The 18031-nt window shown below is 47.4% G+C and overlaps 1 protein-coding gene and 1 long non-coding RNA gene across 3 annotated transcripts; both read left to right on the top strand.

Moving 5' to 3' along the window:
• The first annotated feature begins 8515 nt into the window (after positions 1-8515).
• On the top strand, positions 8516-14525 carry IRF2BP2 (interferon regulatory factor 2 binding protein 2). Of its 2 annotated transcripts, none has more exons than XM_008268248.4 (2): positions 8516-10282; positions 10881-14525. In XM_008268248.4, exons 1-2 carry the CDS (start codon positions 9220-9222, stop codon positions 11594-11596), a joined length of 1779 nt encoding a protein of 592 aa, XP_008266470.4. In that variant the 5' UTR covers positions 8516-9219; the 3' UTR covers positions 11597-14525. The 2 variants fall into 2 exon arrangements, with proteins under 2 accessions (XP_008266470.4, XP_051676686.3); XM_051820726.3 differs by having other exon boundaries at positions 8536-10234.
• Positions 14526-14809: 284 nt separating this feature from the next.
• Positions 14810-17211, top strand: LOC138844977 (uncharacterized). The gene is made up of 2 exons (XR_011381517.2): positions 14810-15081; positions 15872-17211. It is a non-coding gene; the product is annotated as an uncharacterized LOC138844977 (long non-coding RNA).
• Positions 17212-18031: the final 820 nt, after the last annotated feature.

Genomic DNA, 18031 nt, shown 5'->3' with positions numbered 1-18031 from the left:
AAGAATGCCTCCTGTTAAAGCTATGAGGGGCTGCTTATCCTTTTCCATTCTCTGAATTCAAGGAATCTGGGAGTCTGATTCTGGAACATTCATTTCAAAATGCTTTGAGTGGTCTTTAAATGAAAAGACAAATATTATTATGTGTGGTTTTTTTTTTTGTTTTTGAAGAATAATTGAAATTAAACAAATTCTACACATAAGTACCCCATTTTTTAAAAAAAATAGAATTTAAGAAATTTCATTAAGTTTTCCCATAATCAGACCCAAATAAATGAAAGTCATGTAGAAAGTTATGAATGTAACATCTCGCCATAGTTAACAAAGTCACAACACACTTCAAAACATCAGAATTCCTTGAATTTACTCATAACATCCTTTATAAATTCAGTATACAGCCAGCAAAGAAGCCACACTGCTATTAAGCACTAGAATCCTGGGTGAGAATTAAAAAAAAAAAAAAAAAAAAAAAAAAAACCAAACAAACAAACTAAAAACAAGTTTCCACATCCTGCTGATCGATCTATCCAGCCAAATGCCTGTCAGTGTATGCAACTATCTTTTGTTTGTTTCTTCCTTCAACTGAGTACCTCTTGAATAATCTGAAAGGCCCAAAGATAGTATTAAATCTTTGCCTGTTTTATATATATGGCAGTCCCTGTGGAAAGAAAGGTGCAAACACTTTCCATAAGCCCCAAAACAATTTTGTTGGGCATATTAATGCTGATATGAATGTTTTGCCCTGGCTCATTTAAACTAAGTATAGACCATGGTTTAGCCCCTCCTAGCCTGGGATCTGAGCCCAAACCAAGCAGACATGATGTTCTCAGATGATGTGATGATCTGGTATCCATTTAACCTCACAACTTTATTTGGAATGGCACAATGCCCCAAAATAATGGGCAGGCATTTACTGCTAGTTTTTCCGCATTGTTTTTGTGATCCCATGTTGGTCAGAAGAATCTTGGAGTTGAGACTGTCAAATTCCCCTGTATTCCCATTACTTCCACCTACCACATGAGGAGGGGTTGGAGCAGAAATGATCTCAAGGTTGGCATCCCACCCCCCTTTGAAGAAAAACACTGGCTCCAGAGCACCCAAGTGGCCTGCCTCAGGACATATGCCAGGTGTATGAAAAACCTATGGTCACTTGGTGATCTGCATAGATACTTACACATATGTAAGAAAGAACCTGTAAAGAATATATAAACAGGTAGCAGCCCATCAGGGGGCTAAAGAACTGTACTTTGGGAAGCCTGAATTCAAGCAGTTATTTAATTGCACATTTGCTTTGTTTCAAGGCGAATTCCTCAATTGTCTTGGTGCCTTCAGTTACAAATTCATAGGGAGTAGATGCTGATGTTCTTATTCATTGCTAAGAATAATGAATTGACAATTGACCTGATAATGATAGATGATAGATAGATAGAAGTAGATAGATAGACAGAAGTAGATAGAATAAAAGCAGTCTGACAAATGTTTAAAATCTAGCTACTAGGGCTGGCGCTGTGGGGTTGCCGGTAAAGCTGCTACCTACAGTGCTGGCATCCCATGTGGGCGCTGATTCGAGTCCCGGCTGCTCCACTTCCAATCCAACTCTCTGCTATGGCCTGGGAAAGCAGTAGAAGATGGCCCAAGTGCTTGGGCCCCTGCACCCACGTGGGAGACTGGGAAGAAGCTCCTGGCTCCTGGCTTCTGGCTTCAGATCCATGCAGCTCCAGCCATTGTGGCCAACTGGGGAGTGAACCAGCGGATGGAAAACCTCTCTCTCTCTCTCTCTGCCTTTCCTTTTCTCTCTGTGTAGCTCTGTTTTTCAAATAAATAATCTTTTTTTTTTTTTTTAAATCTAGCTACCTGTTAAATGCTAGAAGATAACAGTCCCCAGGAAGCTCGTGTGTGTGTGTGTGTGTGTGTGTGTGTGTGTGTTTCCCAGGCATGCTTCAGAACCAACTTCCTCACTCAGGAATTTGCTTGAAGGGCTGGGAAACTTGCCAGCAAGCCCATCAAAGTTCATTGGCATTTGCATTTTAGCTGTCTGTGACATGCTTTTCAGTAAACACACTATATTTAGGCAATCACTTTAGGGAATCCACTTCTCTAATCCATCTACCAATGGTCTCTTGCTAGAGCTCAAACCTACCCTGTCTGCTCCCATGTATGTATTTTCTTCTTCCCTACATGAACTTTAGTCCTGGGTGTGAGTCTTAATTCTCAATGGTTTTGTATGCCCCCGGCAAAGAGGTATTACTATGTGGTCACAGGAGTAGATGTGGTAATACATACAGAAATCCACTCCAATTAATAAATTACAGACCACAATTAATCTTTTTAAGTTTTCCTTCCTTCTGCAGGGAGCGTTCTGTGTCTCTTCTATCCATAAAACTGACTACTGCCCTGCTCCCCCAAAAATGTAAGGGTGAAAGAATTTTATTGTTAAACGTTTATATTTTTGAGGGATATCATTGGGATATGCACTATACACAGAAAATAATTGTCTTTTTTGCAAAGTATGTTAGACTAAAGAAAGCCACCAAAATAGATTTTTGAAACTTCATTGATAGAGGTCAGTTTTTCCTGCTGAATGGCATTTCTTTTGCAAATTATATTTTCAGTTGGTCAAGAGAAAGTCAAATCTACATCATATTGGCTTCTATTTCTTAATAAATGAAAACAATCACAATGAAAGCTTATTTAAATAAGTTATGATCATTTTGTATTCCATAGCCCCTCTATAACCATGAAATTCTGTGCAAAATGTGGTTACATGCTTCTTTTCTTTTCAATGCCCTGTAGCTCCTTGTATTTACTTGTCTGAGTGCAAAGTTGTCAGGACTGGAGTCCTACAACAGGAATTAAGAGACTTAATGAGTGTTTCTTCTGCTTTCCATTGTTTTAATGAGGTCAAAAAGAGTTGGAGGTACAGCATTCCAATTTGGTGAATGCCAAAATCTTTTCATCACCCAAGTCCCAGAACTGTCATTTATCCTAGCAGCAAATCAATTTTTATCAAAGGCTCATAAAGACCAGCACAGAATGGTTTGCCATTTGAAGGAACCTCCCACCAGACATGGTATTGTGGCACCTGTTCCTCACTCTATCATCTCCCTTGTATCTGTTGTGAATGTTTACTTTTCTTTGGAACAAGTGTTCTATGAGCTATACTAGAATTATCCTTTTTCTATAAATACAGATAAACAAATCATAATATTCTTTTAGTTAACACTCACAAATATTAACTTTTTGTTATGCCTAAAAACTGTGCTTACATGATTTGTAAACTTGCAAAATGCAAATAGAAAATTATAGACTACATTGTTAGACAACACAATTCATACTTGGATTTCAGCTCTGATATTCACCTTTTTTTTTTTAAGATTTATTTATTTATTTGAAAGGCAGTTATAGAGAGAAAGCAAGAGATCATCCATATGCTGGTTCACTCCCCAAATGGCCACAATGGGGCTAAGCCAGGCCAAAGCCCGGAGCCAAAAGCTGCTTCTGGGTCTCCCACATGCATGCAGGAGCCCAAGGACTTGGGCCATCCCCCGTTGCTTTCCCAGGTGCATTAGCAGGGAGCTGGATGGGAAGTGGAGCAACTAGGAATCAAACTAGCGTGCATATGGGATGCCAGCACCACAGGCTGTGGCTTTAACCCACTGTGCCACAGTGCCAGCCCCCATTCACCTTTAATGTCGCTTTAGGGAAGTCACTTAATCTTTAATGCTTCAAGTTTTTAGTTTCTGAAAAGGATGCCAAGTTATAGAATTTATGCTTGAAATACCTTTTTTTAAAATGTCCATATGGAAGACATAATAAATACACTATCATATGATTCTTGAACCTTTTAGAATTGTTATATCCTTGACTTTTTTTAAGTCTCCTTACTACTGAATGTGTATGTAAGAAACATAATGAATGTGTATGTAAGAACATATATAAGAAATATTACAGGAAAACTGAAAGTTTATCATTTTACTATTTAAAAAATCCTCCATGAAGTTAATTCACTATTTTGTCAGCATCTTTCTACTGATTTCTTCTAAAGGATCTCAGTGTCTTAAAAATAAGTCAAACCCACATCCAGATATTATTCCAGAAAAGTGCATTTCATCCTGCTCTTTTCAAAAAGTCAATAGGAAGGTTCTGGCATCAAATGGCTGTTGAATCCCTTCCAGTTCTCCTACAAATTTCCTTGCAGACTGAGCCAGTGTGTGACCTCAATCTCTCCTTTGTCTGTTTTGTCTGCTTTTCACTTAGCTCTTTAAATTCTGACACAGTAAGTAGTTAACCTACATCAAGACCCTGAATTTTGCTCTAAACGGGGATCTGTACATATGTTGACACACAGGCTGGTGACTAACAGCTTCAGTGTATAATATGTGGATGATTAAGAGGCCCTGTGATTTTATTTGGCCTGATTCTTGGACTCTCCGCAGAGAGTTATCTCCTCTACATGCAAAAGTCTCTTTAATATGCGAATACTCTCTGTGCTCAGGGGAGGCAGACTACAGAAGAGGTCAAACAGAGGGAAAGTTATTTCTAAAAAAGAATACTTGCCATTTGAAAAACAGTGGCATTTTCTCATAAAGCGCTGACTTCGGAGAAAAGCACTCATATCAATTATAGCAGGTTCATTTATGTCGGGCTCCTCCATGTATACCTAGATTTAATCACCTAAACAAATGTGTTCAAACATACACACAAGTATTTATAATTTTTTTAAGTGGGAAAGCCCTGAATAGTACATGTGCTCTCCTAGTCTTATGGCACTTGTACCCGGGCACAAGAGCCTGATGTGATGTTCACAGAAATCCGAATGACATGTGGCTGCATTTTTTTTCTTCTTTCAAATATGCTAGGGTCATAGTTTAAGAAGCTTTCCTATGGTTGCAACATCAAGTTATTTAAAGAAGCTGCACTCTCAAGAATGAAGGCTATGATTCAACATCTGGATAGAGGGTGAAACCCGTGAACCCAGCGGTCCCTGGGAACACCACCTCCTGGGCAGCAGCCACAAGCTGCTGGGGGCTTGGGACTGCACCCCCTTCTGCTCCTGTGTCTTAGGGGCAGAGTTCCATCAGGGCTCTCTGGTGGCAACCCTTTCTTTTTACTGCCCTATGGACTGTCAGTACAGGGCTGCAGTGTGCTAACCAGAGCAGCTGGACCAGAGTAAGCCCTGGGGACCCTATTCCCATTTTTAGATGTTAAATGCTCACCTGGTAGAAGCCTGTGTAAATCTCACTGCAGGGAGGTGAGATCTGTTCTACCCCCTGAGCTATCGCTCCCTTTGGTTTGCCTTCTGGGCACTTACTCTCCATACTCCTGCTTTTTTCATGGTGTCCTACTGAAATGCTTTCCTTTTACTCCTAAACTAGGATCTTTATTTAAAAAAAAAAAAAAAAAAAACTACAAAATTGGAGCTAGAAAGGACGACTGCTTTCTCTAGTCTCAGCAGGAGTCCTCCCCCCCACAGAATAGTTCCTTCAGTTCTTAAGACAAATTGCAACATTTCAGTGCTCTGGTTCAAAGCCAACCTCAACCCACTGCTTCACTGACACTTGGCGCAGGATCTGCCTGCCTGTCCACGTATCAGTGTGTAAGAGCTGGCTGCAGACAACCTGGTAACCTTGACTCTGAGTGGCGAAGATGATCGTAATTCTCTTTGGAGAGGACCTGGAGCCTTAAGCAAGAGGGCAGAGTCTACGTGACTAAAACATACCAACTTCCTCTTTCATAAGTCATCACATGATGAACTACAATTACAATTCCTGCCTTGTCTCTGCGAATTGCAGACGCATTGCCTCACCCTAGAAACCCTGCTCCTGTGTGTGGAGGAGGCGGCTGTAACTGCTGCAGCAGCCGCTTTGGATGGGATCCAACTCTAGTCTTCGCCGGGAGGGAGGGAGGGAGGGAGGGCGGTGGGTAGAAGACAAAAACAAAGCTATGTTTACTTAGCATACATCCATAAAGCTGCTTCAGAGCTACAGGAAAGGCCAGGCAGCATGAAAGACTTTTGATACAATATAAGGAATTGCTGCCCCGGATCCAGGTCCAGCCTTAACCCCCTTGATCCCGGATCCTTCAAGGGCAGGCTCAAGCCCAGAAATAAAACCGCCCTTCCACTTTCCAACAGGCGTTGCAGGAGGGAAGTTACCACAACCCAGTTTCAACAGTAAGCTGGCGGGGTGCATTCAAAAGGAAATTCTCTTCCTTTGGAGAGCAGGAGCTCTGTCCTACAAAGGTCCTGACTTCGGAGCTCTCCGGGGATTCTATTCTGGGGTGGAGTGGCAGGCGCTCTCTGGAGGGCATTACAATGAGCAGGGAGCGCTGGCAGGTAAATGAGTATAATTAAGCCACCGTCCTAATGGCAAGTTGTTTCCATTGAATGCATGGGGTTCTCCAAACGCTCACGGAAAACGTGTATTATGACATCTACGCACGAACTTCAAGTTCTTTCACACTCAAACTTATCTTGTAACCCCGTTTTCCCATTGACTTTTTGCGGCTGCCCACTACGTTCCCAGCGGTGCTTCCCGAACCATCTTTTGAGGGCCCTGAGGAGGCTCAGGCCTGCAGCACAAACACCAGGCTTCATCCCCGGTGGGTGGCACAGGGTCGCTAAGCAGCGTGACCAGCAGGAGGTGCTCCATTGCAGCGGCCTCAGCTGCTCCTGGGAGGGATCCCGGCAGGCCCGTCCTCCCCAGCAGGATGGCAAGTGCCAGGTAAGACCTGGAAAGGGACGGGGAGACCCTCGGAGCAGACACGCCTCTGGAAATCCCCGAGGGAAGACAGTCAGGGTTAGCCTCTCCAAACATCTAGACGTGGCAGCATGTTTTCTGCGCCATTTTCAAACAACTTTCCTGTGTTCTAAGCAGCTCCCTCCGTTGTCTATGAGTGCTTTTCCCTCTTCCTTTAATTCTTTGAAAGAACCTGGCATTTTCAACAGCAACAACTAAGGAAACGTCAGCAGGATTTTTTCCCTCCCTCTCCACCTACCAATCCAGTTGTAAGGATGATAATATAATTAGTACCCTGTTCTTCCCACACTTGACCAGCTCACTCCAGTCTCAGGGAGAGATGCGGGCCTGTGCTGCTGCTAGCCAAAGCAGCTCCAGAGACCGCTCTGACAAAGCAGCAACGTCAAAGTCCCAGCCGACAGCGCCCAAGCCCGCGCCTCAGCAGGACCAACGACCAACCCAGAGATTTACCACAACACACACCAGCTCCTCCTCCCGATAAAAGTGGGAACCTCACGCGCTCATTCAATAGGGGCAGTCTGGCTGCCCACGGCGTAAGACAGGCGCGGGCCCGACCGGCAGGGCTTTGGGGCCGCACCCCGTCTTCCCGCCAGGCAGGTCTGCACCCACCACGGTTAGGGCCGGACTGGGTGGCGCAGAGGGCGCAGGGCCGCCCCCTCCCGAGGCCCGCCCTGCGCCACGGCCGCGACCGAGCCAGCCAGCCGGTCGCCCCCAGCGCCCGCGGGGACCCATCGAGGCGAGCAGGCCGCGCGCCCCGACCGCGCCAGCGCCACCCGCCACCTCGAGTCCAAGTTCGGGCCCGGGGGGGCGGGGCCGGAGGCCCCGAGGGCCTGCCGGGGGCGGAGCCTGCGCCGTGACGTGACGCGCCGCGCCTCGCTGGCCGTAGACCCCGGATCCCTGGAATGTGCATTCGTTCAATGAGGCCCCCGTGCCAGCGGCGGCGAGGCACGTTCGCGCGGAGCGTGCGCACTGGCGGCGGCGGGGGCCTGCGGCCCGCAGCCCTGCGCCCACGTCACGCGCTCGCCGCGCGGACCTACATAAGGCGGCCGGGGCGGCGGGCGCGGCCAGGGCTCCGCTCAGAGGGCGGGCCGACGGGAGGTCTTGGTGTTCTCGAGCTCCCGGTCTGGACCGCGCTCCCTTTCCTTACGGAGGGCTCCGTGGAAAGCGCGCGAGCCAGCTGGCGGCATGACGACACCGTGCTGTGCTTGGGAACAGCAGACTCTCCTGAGTTTGTGAAACCTAAAGGGCCTGGCGGCGCGCGTGTCCGTCCTAGGGCAAATGCAAGTGCAAAGCATTCCTGAGCGATTCTGTGCTCACGTGTCCAACATTTGGCTTTCAACTCCTCAAAAACCCAAAACTGTGAAGCACGCCAGACCTAAACTCTCCATCAAGCGTCTGACAGAAACCAAGTTACAAAGTGGCCTTGCCTTTATTATTATTATTATTTATTAGTTTTAGCTCGACTCGACAGAAAGGACAAGCACAGGGAAACCAAATCCCGACTGAGGAGTCTGTAGAGCCGAGGAAACAGGGCAAACATCCCCATGGAGCAGCGTGCTCACGTCAGGGACGCCGGCCGCTCACTGGAGGCGGCGCGGACCCGCGGAGCCGGCTCTCCCGGCCGCGTCCCTGCGCGCGGGGCGGGGGGGGGGGGGCGGCGAGGGAAAGCGCGTGCGCGTGCGCGCGGGAGGGCGGGCGCGCGCGCCAGGGGAGGGGGCCCGCGCAGGCGCCGTGCGAGGCTGTCGAAGAATCAAGTCTGTAGAAGTGGAGCGGCCGCGGCGAGCAGCAGCAGCGACAACCTAGGCGGCGGAGCTGAGGCGGGCTAGGCGCTGACGCGGGCGCTGGAGAGCAGCGACGCCAGGAGCTGTGAGAGAGCGGCAGAGCGACCCGGGGCCCGCGCCGCGCCCGAGCTTCACGCCGCTCGGCCACCGCCGCCGCCTCGGCGCGGCATGCCCCGCCGCTCGGGCTGAGCCTGCTCCGGCGGCCGCCCCCCGGCCCCGGCCCCCGCCCCCCCCGCGTCCTCCCCGCCCCCCGCCCCGCACTCCGTGCCGGCCACCGCCGCCGCCGCGACCTGCTGCGCTTCCCCGCGTCCGCGCGGCCCGTCTTCGCCCCGGTCTGGAGGCCCGCCGCGGCCCCGGCCGAGCCCCCGCCGCGCCGCCCCGCCGCGCCGCCCGCCCGCGCCCGCCACCGCGCCGGCCGGGGGGACCTGCTGCCGCGGCTGCAGCCCCTCGCGCCGCGCCCGCCGCCCCTCGTGCACCGGGGGCGCTGCGCGGGCGCCGAGCCTTCGCGGGCTTTGCCGCCGCCGCCGCCGCCTCTGCGGCCGCCGCCGCCACTGGTGGGGGAGACGCGGGGTTGGGGGGGGAGGAGGGCTCGCGCGGTGCCGGCGGGGGGCGGCGGGGCCCCCTCCTCCTCCTCCTCCACCTCCACCTCCTCCTCCTCCCCCGGCGCCGCGGGCTCCTCGGACATGGCCGCGGCGGTGGCGGTGGCGGCCGCGTCCCGGCGGCAGTCGTGCTACCTGTGTGACCTGCCCCGCATGCCCTGGGCCATGATCTGGGACTTCACCGAGCCCGTGTGCCGCGGCTGCGTCAACTACGAGGGCGCCGACCGCGTCGAGTTCGTCATCGAGACGGCGCGGCAGCTCAAGCGGGCGCACGGCTGCTTCCCGGAGGGCCGCTCCCCGCCCGGCGCCGCGGCCCCGGCCGCCGCCAAGCCGCCGCCGCTCTCGGCCAAGGACATCCTCCTGCAGCAGCAGCAGCAGCAGCTCGGCCACGGCGGCCCCGAGGCGGCCCCTCGCGCAGCGCAGGCCCTGGAGCGCTACCCTCTGGCGGCCGCGGCGGAGCGACCTCCGCGCCTCGGCTCCGACTTCGGCGGCAGCCGCCCGGCTGCGGGCCTGGCCCAGCCTCCGACGCCGCAGCCGCCGCCTGTGAACGGCATCCTGGTGCCCAACGGCTTCTCCAAGCTGGAGGAGCCGCCCGAGCTGAACCGCCAGAGCCCGAACGCGCGACGCGGCCACACCGTGCCGCCCACCCTGGTGCCGCTTATGAACGGCTCCGCCACGCCGCTGCCCGCCGCGCTCGGCCTCAGCGGCCGCGCCGCCGCCTCCCTGGCCGCCGTGTCTGGAGCCGCGGCCGCCGCTGGCCTGGGCTCAGCGCAGCCCGCGGAGCTGGGCGCCCACAAGAGGCCGGCCTCTGTGTCGAGCAGCGCAGCCGTGGACCACGAGCAGCGGGAGGCGGCAGCCAAGGAGAAGCAGCAGCCGCCGCCGCCACCGCCCGCGCACCGGGGCCCGGCCGACAGCTTGTCCACCGCGCCCGGGGCCGCCGAGCTGGGCGCCGAGGGCGCAGGCAAGGGCCGCGGGCCCGGAGAGCAGGACTGGGTCAACAGGCCCAAAACCGTGCGCGACACGCTGCTGGCGCTGCACCAGCACGGCCACTCGGGGCCCTTCGAGAGCAAGTTTAAGAAGGAGCCGGCCCTGACTGCAGGCAGGTTGTTGGGTTTCGAGGCCAACGGGGCCAACGGGTCTAAAGCAGGTAGGGGCGGCTGTGGAGCGAGGGGGCTTAGGGGAGAGGGTCGGAGAGCAGAGGAGGAGGGGTGGTTGCTTCCCATTCATCGTGCTACCCCAGCCCAGAAACAACAAACACCCAACTTCCTGATGTGCCTGAGGCGGAACCAGTGCTTAGTGGCAACGTGTTCATGTGCTGAAGCAGCATAACAGAGATGAGTCAGACGGGGCTGATAGGCACTGACACAGGCTTTTCCTTTCCCAGCACATTCTTGGATGGGAGCATGAGGGCACCAGTCACCTTTTAGCCTGTCGGGGGACTTTTTAACAATCACATGCACGGTTCAGATGGGGTACACGCATGCATGTGTGAAACAGACCCTGTCGTATTCGAGCCTTTTTCTGGGGCTTCCTTGCCTTTTTTTCCATCGGTGTCCTGCCTCAGAGCCCCCTAAGTTTAGATGATTAAGCTGCATGCAGCCACTGGGAACGGGTGTTTTGTCTGTGTGGTTTTCAGAGTAGGAATTCAGTAAGGAGTTTTTTGTTTGGTTTTTAGTAAAAGTGCTTTCCAGTGCAACTTTTATTTATTCCCCCTTTTTTCCTTTTATTTCCTAATTTTTTTCCAGTTGCAAGAACAGCAAGGAAAAGGAAGCCCTCTCCAGAGCCAGAAGGTGAAGTCGGGCCCCCTAAGATCAATGGAGAGGCCCAGCCATGGCTGTCCACGTCCACCGAAGGGCTCAAGATCCCCATGACTCCCACGTCCTCTTTTGTGTCTCCACCACCACCCACTGCCTCACCTCATTCCAACCGGACCACACCGCCTGAAGCGGCACAGAATGGCCAGTCCCCGATGGCAGCCCTAATCTTAGTAGCAGACAATGCAGGGGGCAGTCATGCCTCGAAAGATGCCAACCAGGTTCACTCCACTACCAGGAGGAATAGCAGCAGTCCACCTTCTCCGTCCTCTATGAACCAAAGAAGGCTGGGCCCCAGAGAGGTGGGGGGCCAGGGGGCAGGCAGCACAGGAGGACTGGAGCCAGTGCACCCTGCCAGCCTCCCGGACTCCTCTTTGGCAGCCAGTGCCCCGCTGTGCTGTACCCTCTGCCACGAGCGGCTGGAGGACACCCACTTTGTGCAGTGCCCGTCCGTCCCTTCGCACAAGTTCTGCTTCCCTTGCTCCAGACAAAGCATCAAACAGCAGGGAGCTAGTGGAGAGGTCTATTGTCCCAGTGGGGAAAAATGCCCTCTTGTGGGCTCCAATGTCCCCTGGGCCTTTATGCAGGGGGAAATTGCAACCATCCTTGCTGGAGATGTGAAAGTGAAAAAAGAGAGAGACTCGTGACTTTTCGGTTTCAGAAAAACCCAATGATTATCCTTAACTAAAACTGCTTGAATTGTATATATATCTCCATATATATATATATCCAAGACAAGGGAAATGTAGACTTCATAAACATGGCTGTATAATTTTGATTTTTTTGAATACATTGTGTTTCTATATTTTTTTGACGACAAAAGGTATGTACTTATAAAGGCATTTTCTTCTTTTGTTAACGTTATTAGCATATCTTTGTGCTTTATTATCCTGGTGACAGTTACCGTTCTATGTAGGCTGTGACTTGCGCGCTGCTTTTTTAGAGCACTTGGCAAATCAGAAATGCTTCTAGCTGTATTTGTATGCACTTATTTTAAAAAGAAAAAAAAAAGCCAAATACATTTTCTGACATTGTAAGATTGCCTTACTGTCTGTTATTCCTTATTGCTGGCCCCCTTCTCAGGCCGGAGGCCAGTTGGTGGAGAAGGAAAGGAGATGAGTGATGAAAGGGGCACTGTTGGCAAGTGGGCATGCCACTGGAAACATCACCAGGTTACCCCAAAACGTCGTCCTCTCAGAGGAATAGGCAAATGGATTTTTAATCTCTCTGTTTTGTTCTTAAAGTTCAGTTCTTGGGATATCGATGACAGTCTGAGAGGTGTTGCTGAGAGATTTTTAGGATTGTGTGGCTTTTGGGGGTGAGGGGTAGTTTTTTTTTTTTTTTTTTTTTTTTTTTTTTTTTTTTTAAGGCAAAGTTGACCGCTGTTCACTGTCCACGTGATCAGTTGTAAGATTACAATGCTGCATGCTAGTTGGTTACATAATACACAGTTCCAGTGATGGGAGGCGGTTAGAATGGATGGTGGTGTGCACAAGATGGCACTGCCATCTTTGAGCAGAGCCTGGCTCTGCAGCGCCACTTCATCTCTAAACACCCTAGAGCTCTGTTTGTTGTTGCTGTTGTTTCCTTTGAAGGAGTCCTGAGAGAAGTTACAGTCCAGGTGAACTTGGAGATTGTGGGATTGGTTTTGTTTCTGTTTTGTGTTTTGTTTTGTTTTTTTATCATTTACCTGTAGTGCTATTGCTGTTGATACTATCACCTACACCCTGTTTCTAGTGAGTGCTAAATACAGTATGGTACAATGACAGTAACAGCCGCCGTGGTGCTGCCAGGACTGCCCGTGGGCATATCAGTGACAGCCCGAATGTGGGTGGAGGAAGCCTGTAATTTCCTTCTTACATGTATTTGAAATATCAACTGAATAATACTGTTCTGGGGGAAAAAGTGATAAACTAGTGAAAATGAAAGAAATTAAGGGTTTTTACATAATAGACAGGCCCCACCTCTCAAACTATTTTTAGAAGCCTTTTGTAAACTAATTTCTTTTGATCACTATTTTGCATCAGTAAAATGATTTTTTAAACCAATAAATCATCAGTTACTAGAAATAGTTGTCTCACAGTGATACTGGTTTTTCTTTTGTGCTGTTATGATTTAACATTGACAGGAACACTTAAATCCTTAGGTTCAGGTGTTTGTAACTTGGCCTTCTAATTAGGCTGGATCATGGTTTCTAGGTCTACTACAGTTTATGTGTATCATTCAGAGACTAACTTCTGTTTCAAGTTGAAAACAGGTTATTATTACAAACCTTGAGTTCTTTTTTAGTTACATGTTTATCTTTTTTTTTTAATTTGCTAAAATATTTTTTAATGGTCAAGTTACTAACACTTGCAAATCAGATACTGCACCAAATACAGTATTTTCTCGTAGTGTTTTTAATGAGTGCACCTATTGATGCCGTGCAAATTCATGTTACCGGTCATTGTTATATTAACAGACAGACTTGCATGAGTAGCCAGTTTGTTGTTACACCTTCTGTTTTTAAAATTGGAGTATATATGATTCAGATCAGACTGGTCTCTTTTATGTGAATACACACATGCAAAAACACAGAGTCAGTTTTACATACCCGTAAAGACATTTGTAAAGAATTCAACTGTCATGGTCTGTTGTGTAAGTGTGTATCTAGGCACTTTATTATAAACTGGAATTTGACCTCATAGATGTTACGACTTGATCAGTCATTTGACCTAATTTGTGGTAGCTGTCTGTATGTTTTGCAATCTTAATACAGATAAGCTTTCCCAAAAGATCAATAAAGAACCCTCCTGCTTGTTACGGATAAGTCTTCCAGCTGTGGAAAAGGACGCCTGTGTTTCTCTGTGCTGTTGTTGTAGGTGGAGAATATGCACCGCTTCAAAGGGCTGCTTATTAAAGTTACTGCTGTTAAAAAATAAGATTTGCAGGAGTTGGGACTGGCCTTCGGGTGGCCTTCGTGGAAGGCTTGAGGCTGCGAAGCGTTGATCTGGGTTCTCTGGCGTTCTCTTAACGTTAAAAAGTTAACACTGGGACATGGGTTTGATCTTTTGTTGTACCTGATGACAGTGCAGAGATCCTCCACAGCTGGATGAAAACGTCAGAAAGCTACTTACTGTACGTGGGCAGTATCAGATTTCAGATCCTAGTATTTCAGCTGTGCTTTTAATACTCAAGAATATTAGGGGATGGGGTGTTGAGGCTTTCCCTTTTTTGCTTTAATGATTTATAGAACTTAACAGATGTACTGTCTTTCATGTGGCCTCACAGTTAAAGTTATGAAAACGTACACATACATGGTTTACAACTTTTACTATATACCTTTCCTTGGCCACCAAGTATTTTAAAAGTGTGCCACCTTTTAACCTTTACTTTTTTTAAGTTGAAGGTGATACTTTTTCTATATATGATGAAACTCATGTCAACTGAAGTGAGTGTAATCTCAGATATCAACATTATTATATTTTAAAATCACGCTATGGAAATATCACCTGCATTCTGTCATTTGTCAGATTTACAGTACCTTTTTTTCTTTAACTTTTAGCATTAAATAAAAATAAAATTGGGAGCACTGAACATTTTCTGAGGCCTTTTTTTAACTATTAAGAGTAAGCTTAGAATGGCTTTTGTTTTAATCACTAATGGCAATGTGACTAAAGAATGTGTGGTTTGGGGTAGGGTTTTGACTGGACCTGCAGGAAAAGAATAGGAGATAAAAGACTAAAAGACATGGAACAAAAAGGCAACTGATGGTAGGAAAAAAAAGTGCTAGGGACTGGGGAAAGGGCAACTGGATAGGGGATCAGATAAAAGAGCCGAACAAAGTACAGCTAGAAAGCACTTGTTTATTTTTCAACTAGCAGGAGAGCCAGCCATTCTGCAGTAGTAGATTGGAAGGAGAAGATAGTAACCTCGATGCTGAAAAGACTGTCAAGACCTGGAGCTGCTCTTTGGAAAGCTTTGGAATAAAACAGCCGTGTTGGGCCATAGGAAATGCGCTGGAGACAAAAAGTGGAGGAGAAAGCCTACACTTGGGAAAGCTTTGGAAGGATGTGTGAGCCAAAGCCATGTGTGAGCTTTAGTGATATCCTGAAACCTAAATTTACAAAGAGAAAAGATACAAAGCACGGAGGTACATTTTAAAACCACTGCCTACTATCATATAGCAAGAAACTTCCTAGATGCTACAGCTTTTACTCTTTATTGATCAATGGCTTGGCAGACTTCTCTGTGAAAGGAAGTTGGGAGATTTCTATAAAAGAGTTTGAGGCTAGGATATACATAGACCTATGGTATGTTTTAAATTAAACATTGAGTGTGTGCTTGAATTTTCATTAGGGGTGGTCCAGTAACATGGGCGGCCCATCACCATATTTTAACAGTCTTCTCAGTAGCCTGTTTAAGGCAGTTTTCAAGAAACTATACTTACTAAGTTACAGATTATACAACACGACTTTTCATTTATTAATTAGGTTAAAAGACAAGCTATTAATGAGCTTTCTAACTTAAAGCTGAACATTTAAGCTTCATGAAATTTAAAAATAGTGTAACTTGCAGAAGTAATTTTTAAAATTTCGAAAGCTCTTTCCAAAGATAAACTTTAATGATTGCATTCAGTTCCCAGTTAAAAACAAACAAACCAGACTCTTGATGTGGCAGATGTCTTTGTTTATTCCCCAAAGGGGAGCAAAAGTTAAAAGGAAAATATGGAACGCCTTTTAATTCCTAGACTTTTAAGTCCCTCTTTGCTCAAAGTGGTTTTGCATATGATTTATAGATGGTTTTATTTGGCCAGTGAAGAGTAAAATGTTTCTCTTCCTGATTCCTAAGTGTATGCGTGGAATCATTCAGAAAAATGGTTCAGTTGTGTTAGGCCACTGAAAGTCCTGAGTCACCCTCATTTGCTTGCCTTTTGTTCGTAGGGAACAGTGTGAGAAGACACGCCTTTCCTCTGTCACAGACAAGATCAGATGCACCAATGAATGGAATACATATTTACCCACTTCATCATCTGGGGTTCTCGAAATGGGGGGGAGGATGCCTTAACTCCTTCAGTGCCACTGGTTGGGCCTCTCACGTGCAAATTAAAATTAAGGGTGTTAGTTTCCAGATTATCCACTACCTATCAAGACCCCTTATTGCTGTTTTTGTTGATAGCTTGCATTTTCCCTAATATTTCTGAACCCCTCATTGCAAATTGAAAGGCACAAAAGTAGACAATTTGTAAATTAACTTGTTAAGAGGCTGAAGATGGAAAATTACTGGATTTATGGGTTATCTGTGGATTCCTCTATTAATCTCCAGGTAAATCGATAAGCAGGGATATCTACACTATTCCTATTTATCATTAACATTCATTTATACCTAATTTAACTGAACTTCTTAAAATCTATCAGCATATTCCTTCCTCTTGTCAACACAAGCTAAAATGCTTGACTTGAAACAGCTTTCCTTTGATTTAATTCAAAGTATAACTTACTTTTTAAAAGATTATATAATTTAAAATCTGTTTTTAAAAACTGTATCTTTAAGAGAGACATCTATATTTGCACTGACTTTTATCTTAGAATAGCGTGGGCTTCTACATAGCCCTGAGCAACATAAAACCAACCCACCAAAAAAGTACTGGAGGGCAAAAAGTATACCATAGGCAAATCATTTGGAGTCATTTAGACATTGAATCCTAGAAGCTATTCTTTTATTGAATCTAAAAAACAATAGTAAAATTTCCTTATTAGAACAGCCCCACTAGAATGACATAAAACAGTTTACGATACAGGTTTAAAAGTTTCTTTGCAGAAAGGCAGAATGGCCCTTGACAACTCACTAGCTCAAAACCGGAATAGCGAATCTGAAGTACAAGCAAAATTTATCACAAAATCACATGAGAAGCCTTAGGACATATTTCCTCCTGGGTCAGATGCGGTCTGGAGACTAGACTACAGGAGTCCTTGTTTAAATGGAGAGCATCAGCACACTGGTTGAGCTCATGCTTTGAATGGGCTTTAGAAGTTAGATTGCATAATCTAAAGAGCCTGGAGCAGCTGGGCAGAAACCCTTGATGCTGAGATAAGACATCCTGTTCGGGGCAATAAAGTCACATTTGAATATTTCTAACTAGAGTTTGCATTTTGGGGAAAATGAACGACATTACATAATCTCTAGATCCCATCACTTACCACTTTTACTTAGCAATTAGTATTTCTAAGTATTTATATCATCACCACCAATTAACATTCAGATGCCTGTGAGGGCCCAGCAAGCGTCACACGTAACTCATGAGTCAGGTTTTGTCGTGTAGGCACTCAGCAACTTCAGCTACATATTTAGGTCACTGCACATTTCTCTGCTATTTAGAAAATATCTTTCCTGTGGCAGTTCAGATAGATTATTTTGAACTCGGTATGTGGCTATGTATGCCTGCCGGAAGTCAAAACAAAAACAGAAATCCCAGAAACAGCATTTCATTAGAGCTGAGAGCTGCCCTTTACCGTATGCAAAGAGGTTATTGAGAGTGAACCTTGAATTACTGAGCTTTTACCTTCCTTTACGGGATGATTTTTTTTTTTTTTTTTTTTTTTTTTTTTTTTTTTTGCCTTGCTAGTAGGATTCTGCAGAGCCGTGATACGCAGGAGGAGGGGCTATCCAGGTCGGAATAAATCGGCACTTTCTTTACACTCAGCCAAGTTCTCCCCGGCCTGACAGCGTAGCCTGTAAGCTGCAGTACAGGAAAAGGCTGCTACACCCAGGCTGAAAGCCCTTTTTGTTATTTCCGCCTGCAACCAGCGAGCCAATTAGCTTTTCTGGTGATAAAAGATAGATTGATTGTACCCTCACATACGACTGAAATCAGAATTTCACAGGAGGGTCACAGTCATTAGGCAAGTTTGGGAAGACTATGATCTTAATACGCAGCATCTGGGTCCTCGCTGTGATTATTTAACACCTTTCCAGGCAGGCGCCTCGTGGCAGGGGTTGGACAGCTCGGAGTCCCGGGCTCTGGGAATGGTGTCTGCCTCGCTGAGCAAGTATTGACAAGAGTTAACAGCGCCTTGGTTTCCTTCCAGGAGTCTGGGGAGTAT

This window comes from Oryctolagus cuniculus, chromosome 13 (genome assembly GCF_051225735.1).
Source record: "Oryctolagus cuniculus isolate XC-2025 breed Fujian yellow rabbit chromosome 13, ASM5122573v1, whole genome shotgun sequence".
NCBI lineage: Eukaryota > Metazoa > Chordata > Mammalia > Lagomorpha > Leporidae > Oryctolagus > Oryctolagus cuniculus.
This window is presented reverse-complemented; position numbering and strand designations above follow the sequence as displayed.

Bases quoted from the DNA above. Each gene is read 5' to 3' on its own strand.
- IRF2BP2 (XM_008268248.4), top strand. From the start codon at position 9,220: ATGGCCGCGGCGGTGGCGGTGGCGGCCGCGTCCCGGCGGCAGTCGTGC. The intron at 10,283-10,880 runs GTAGGGGCGGCT...ATTTTTTTCCAG, and splicing joins GGCCAACGGGTCTAAAGCAG to TTGCAAGAACAGCAAGGAAA.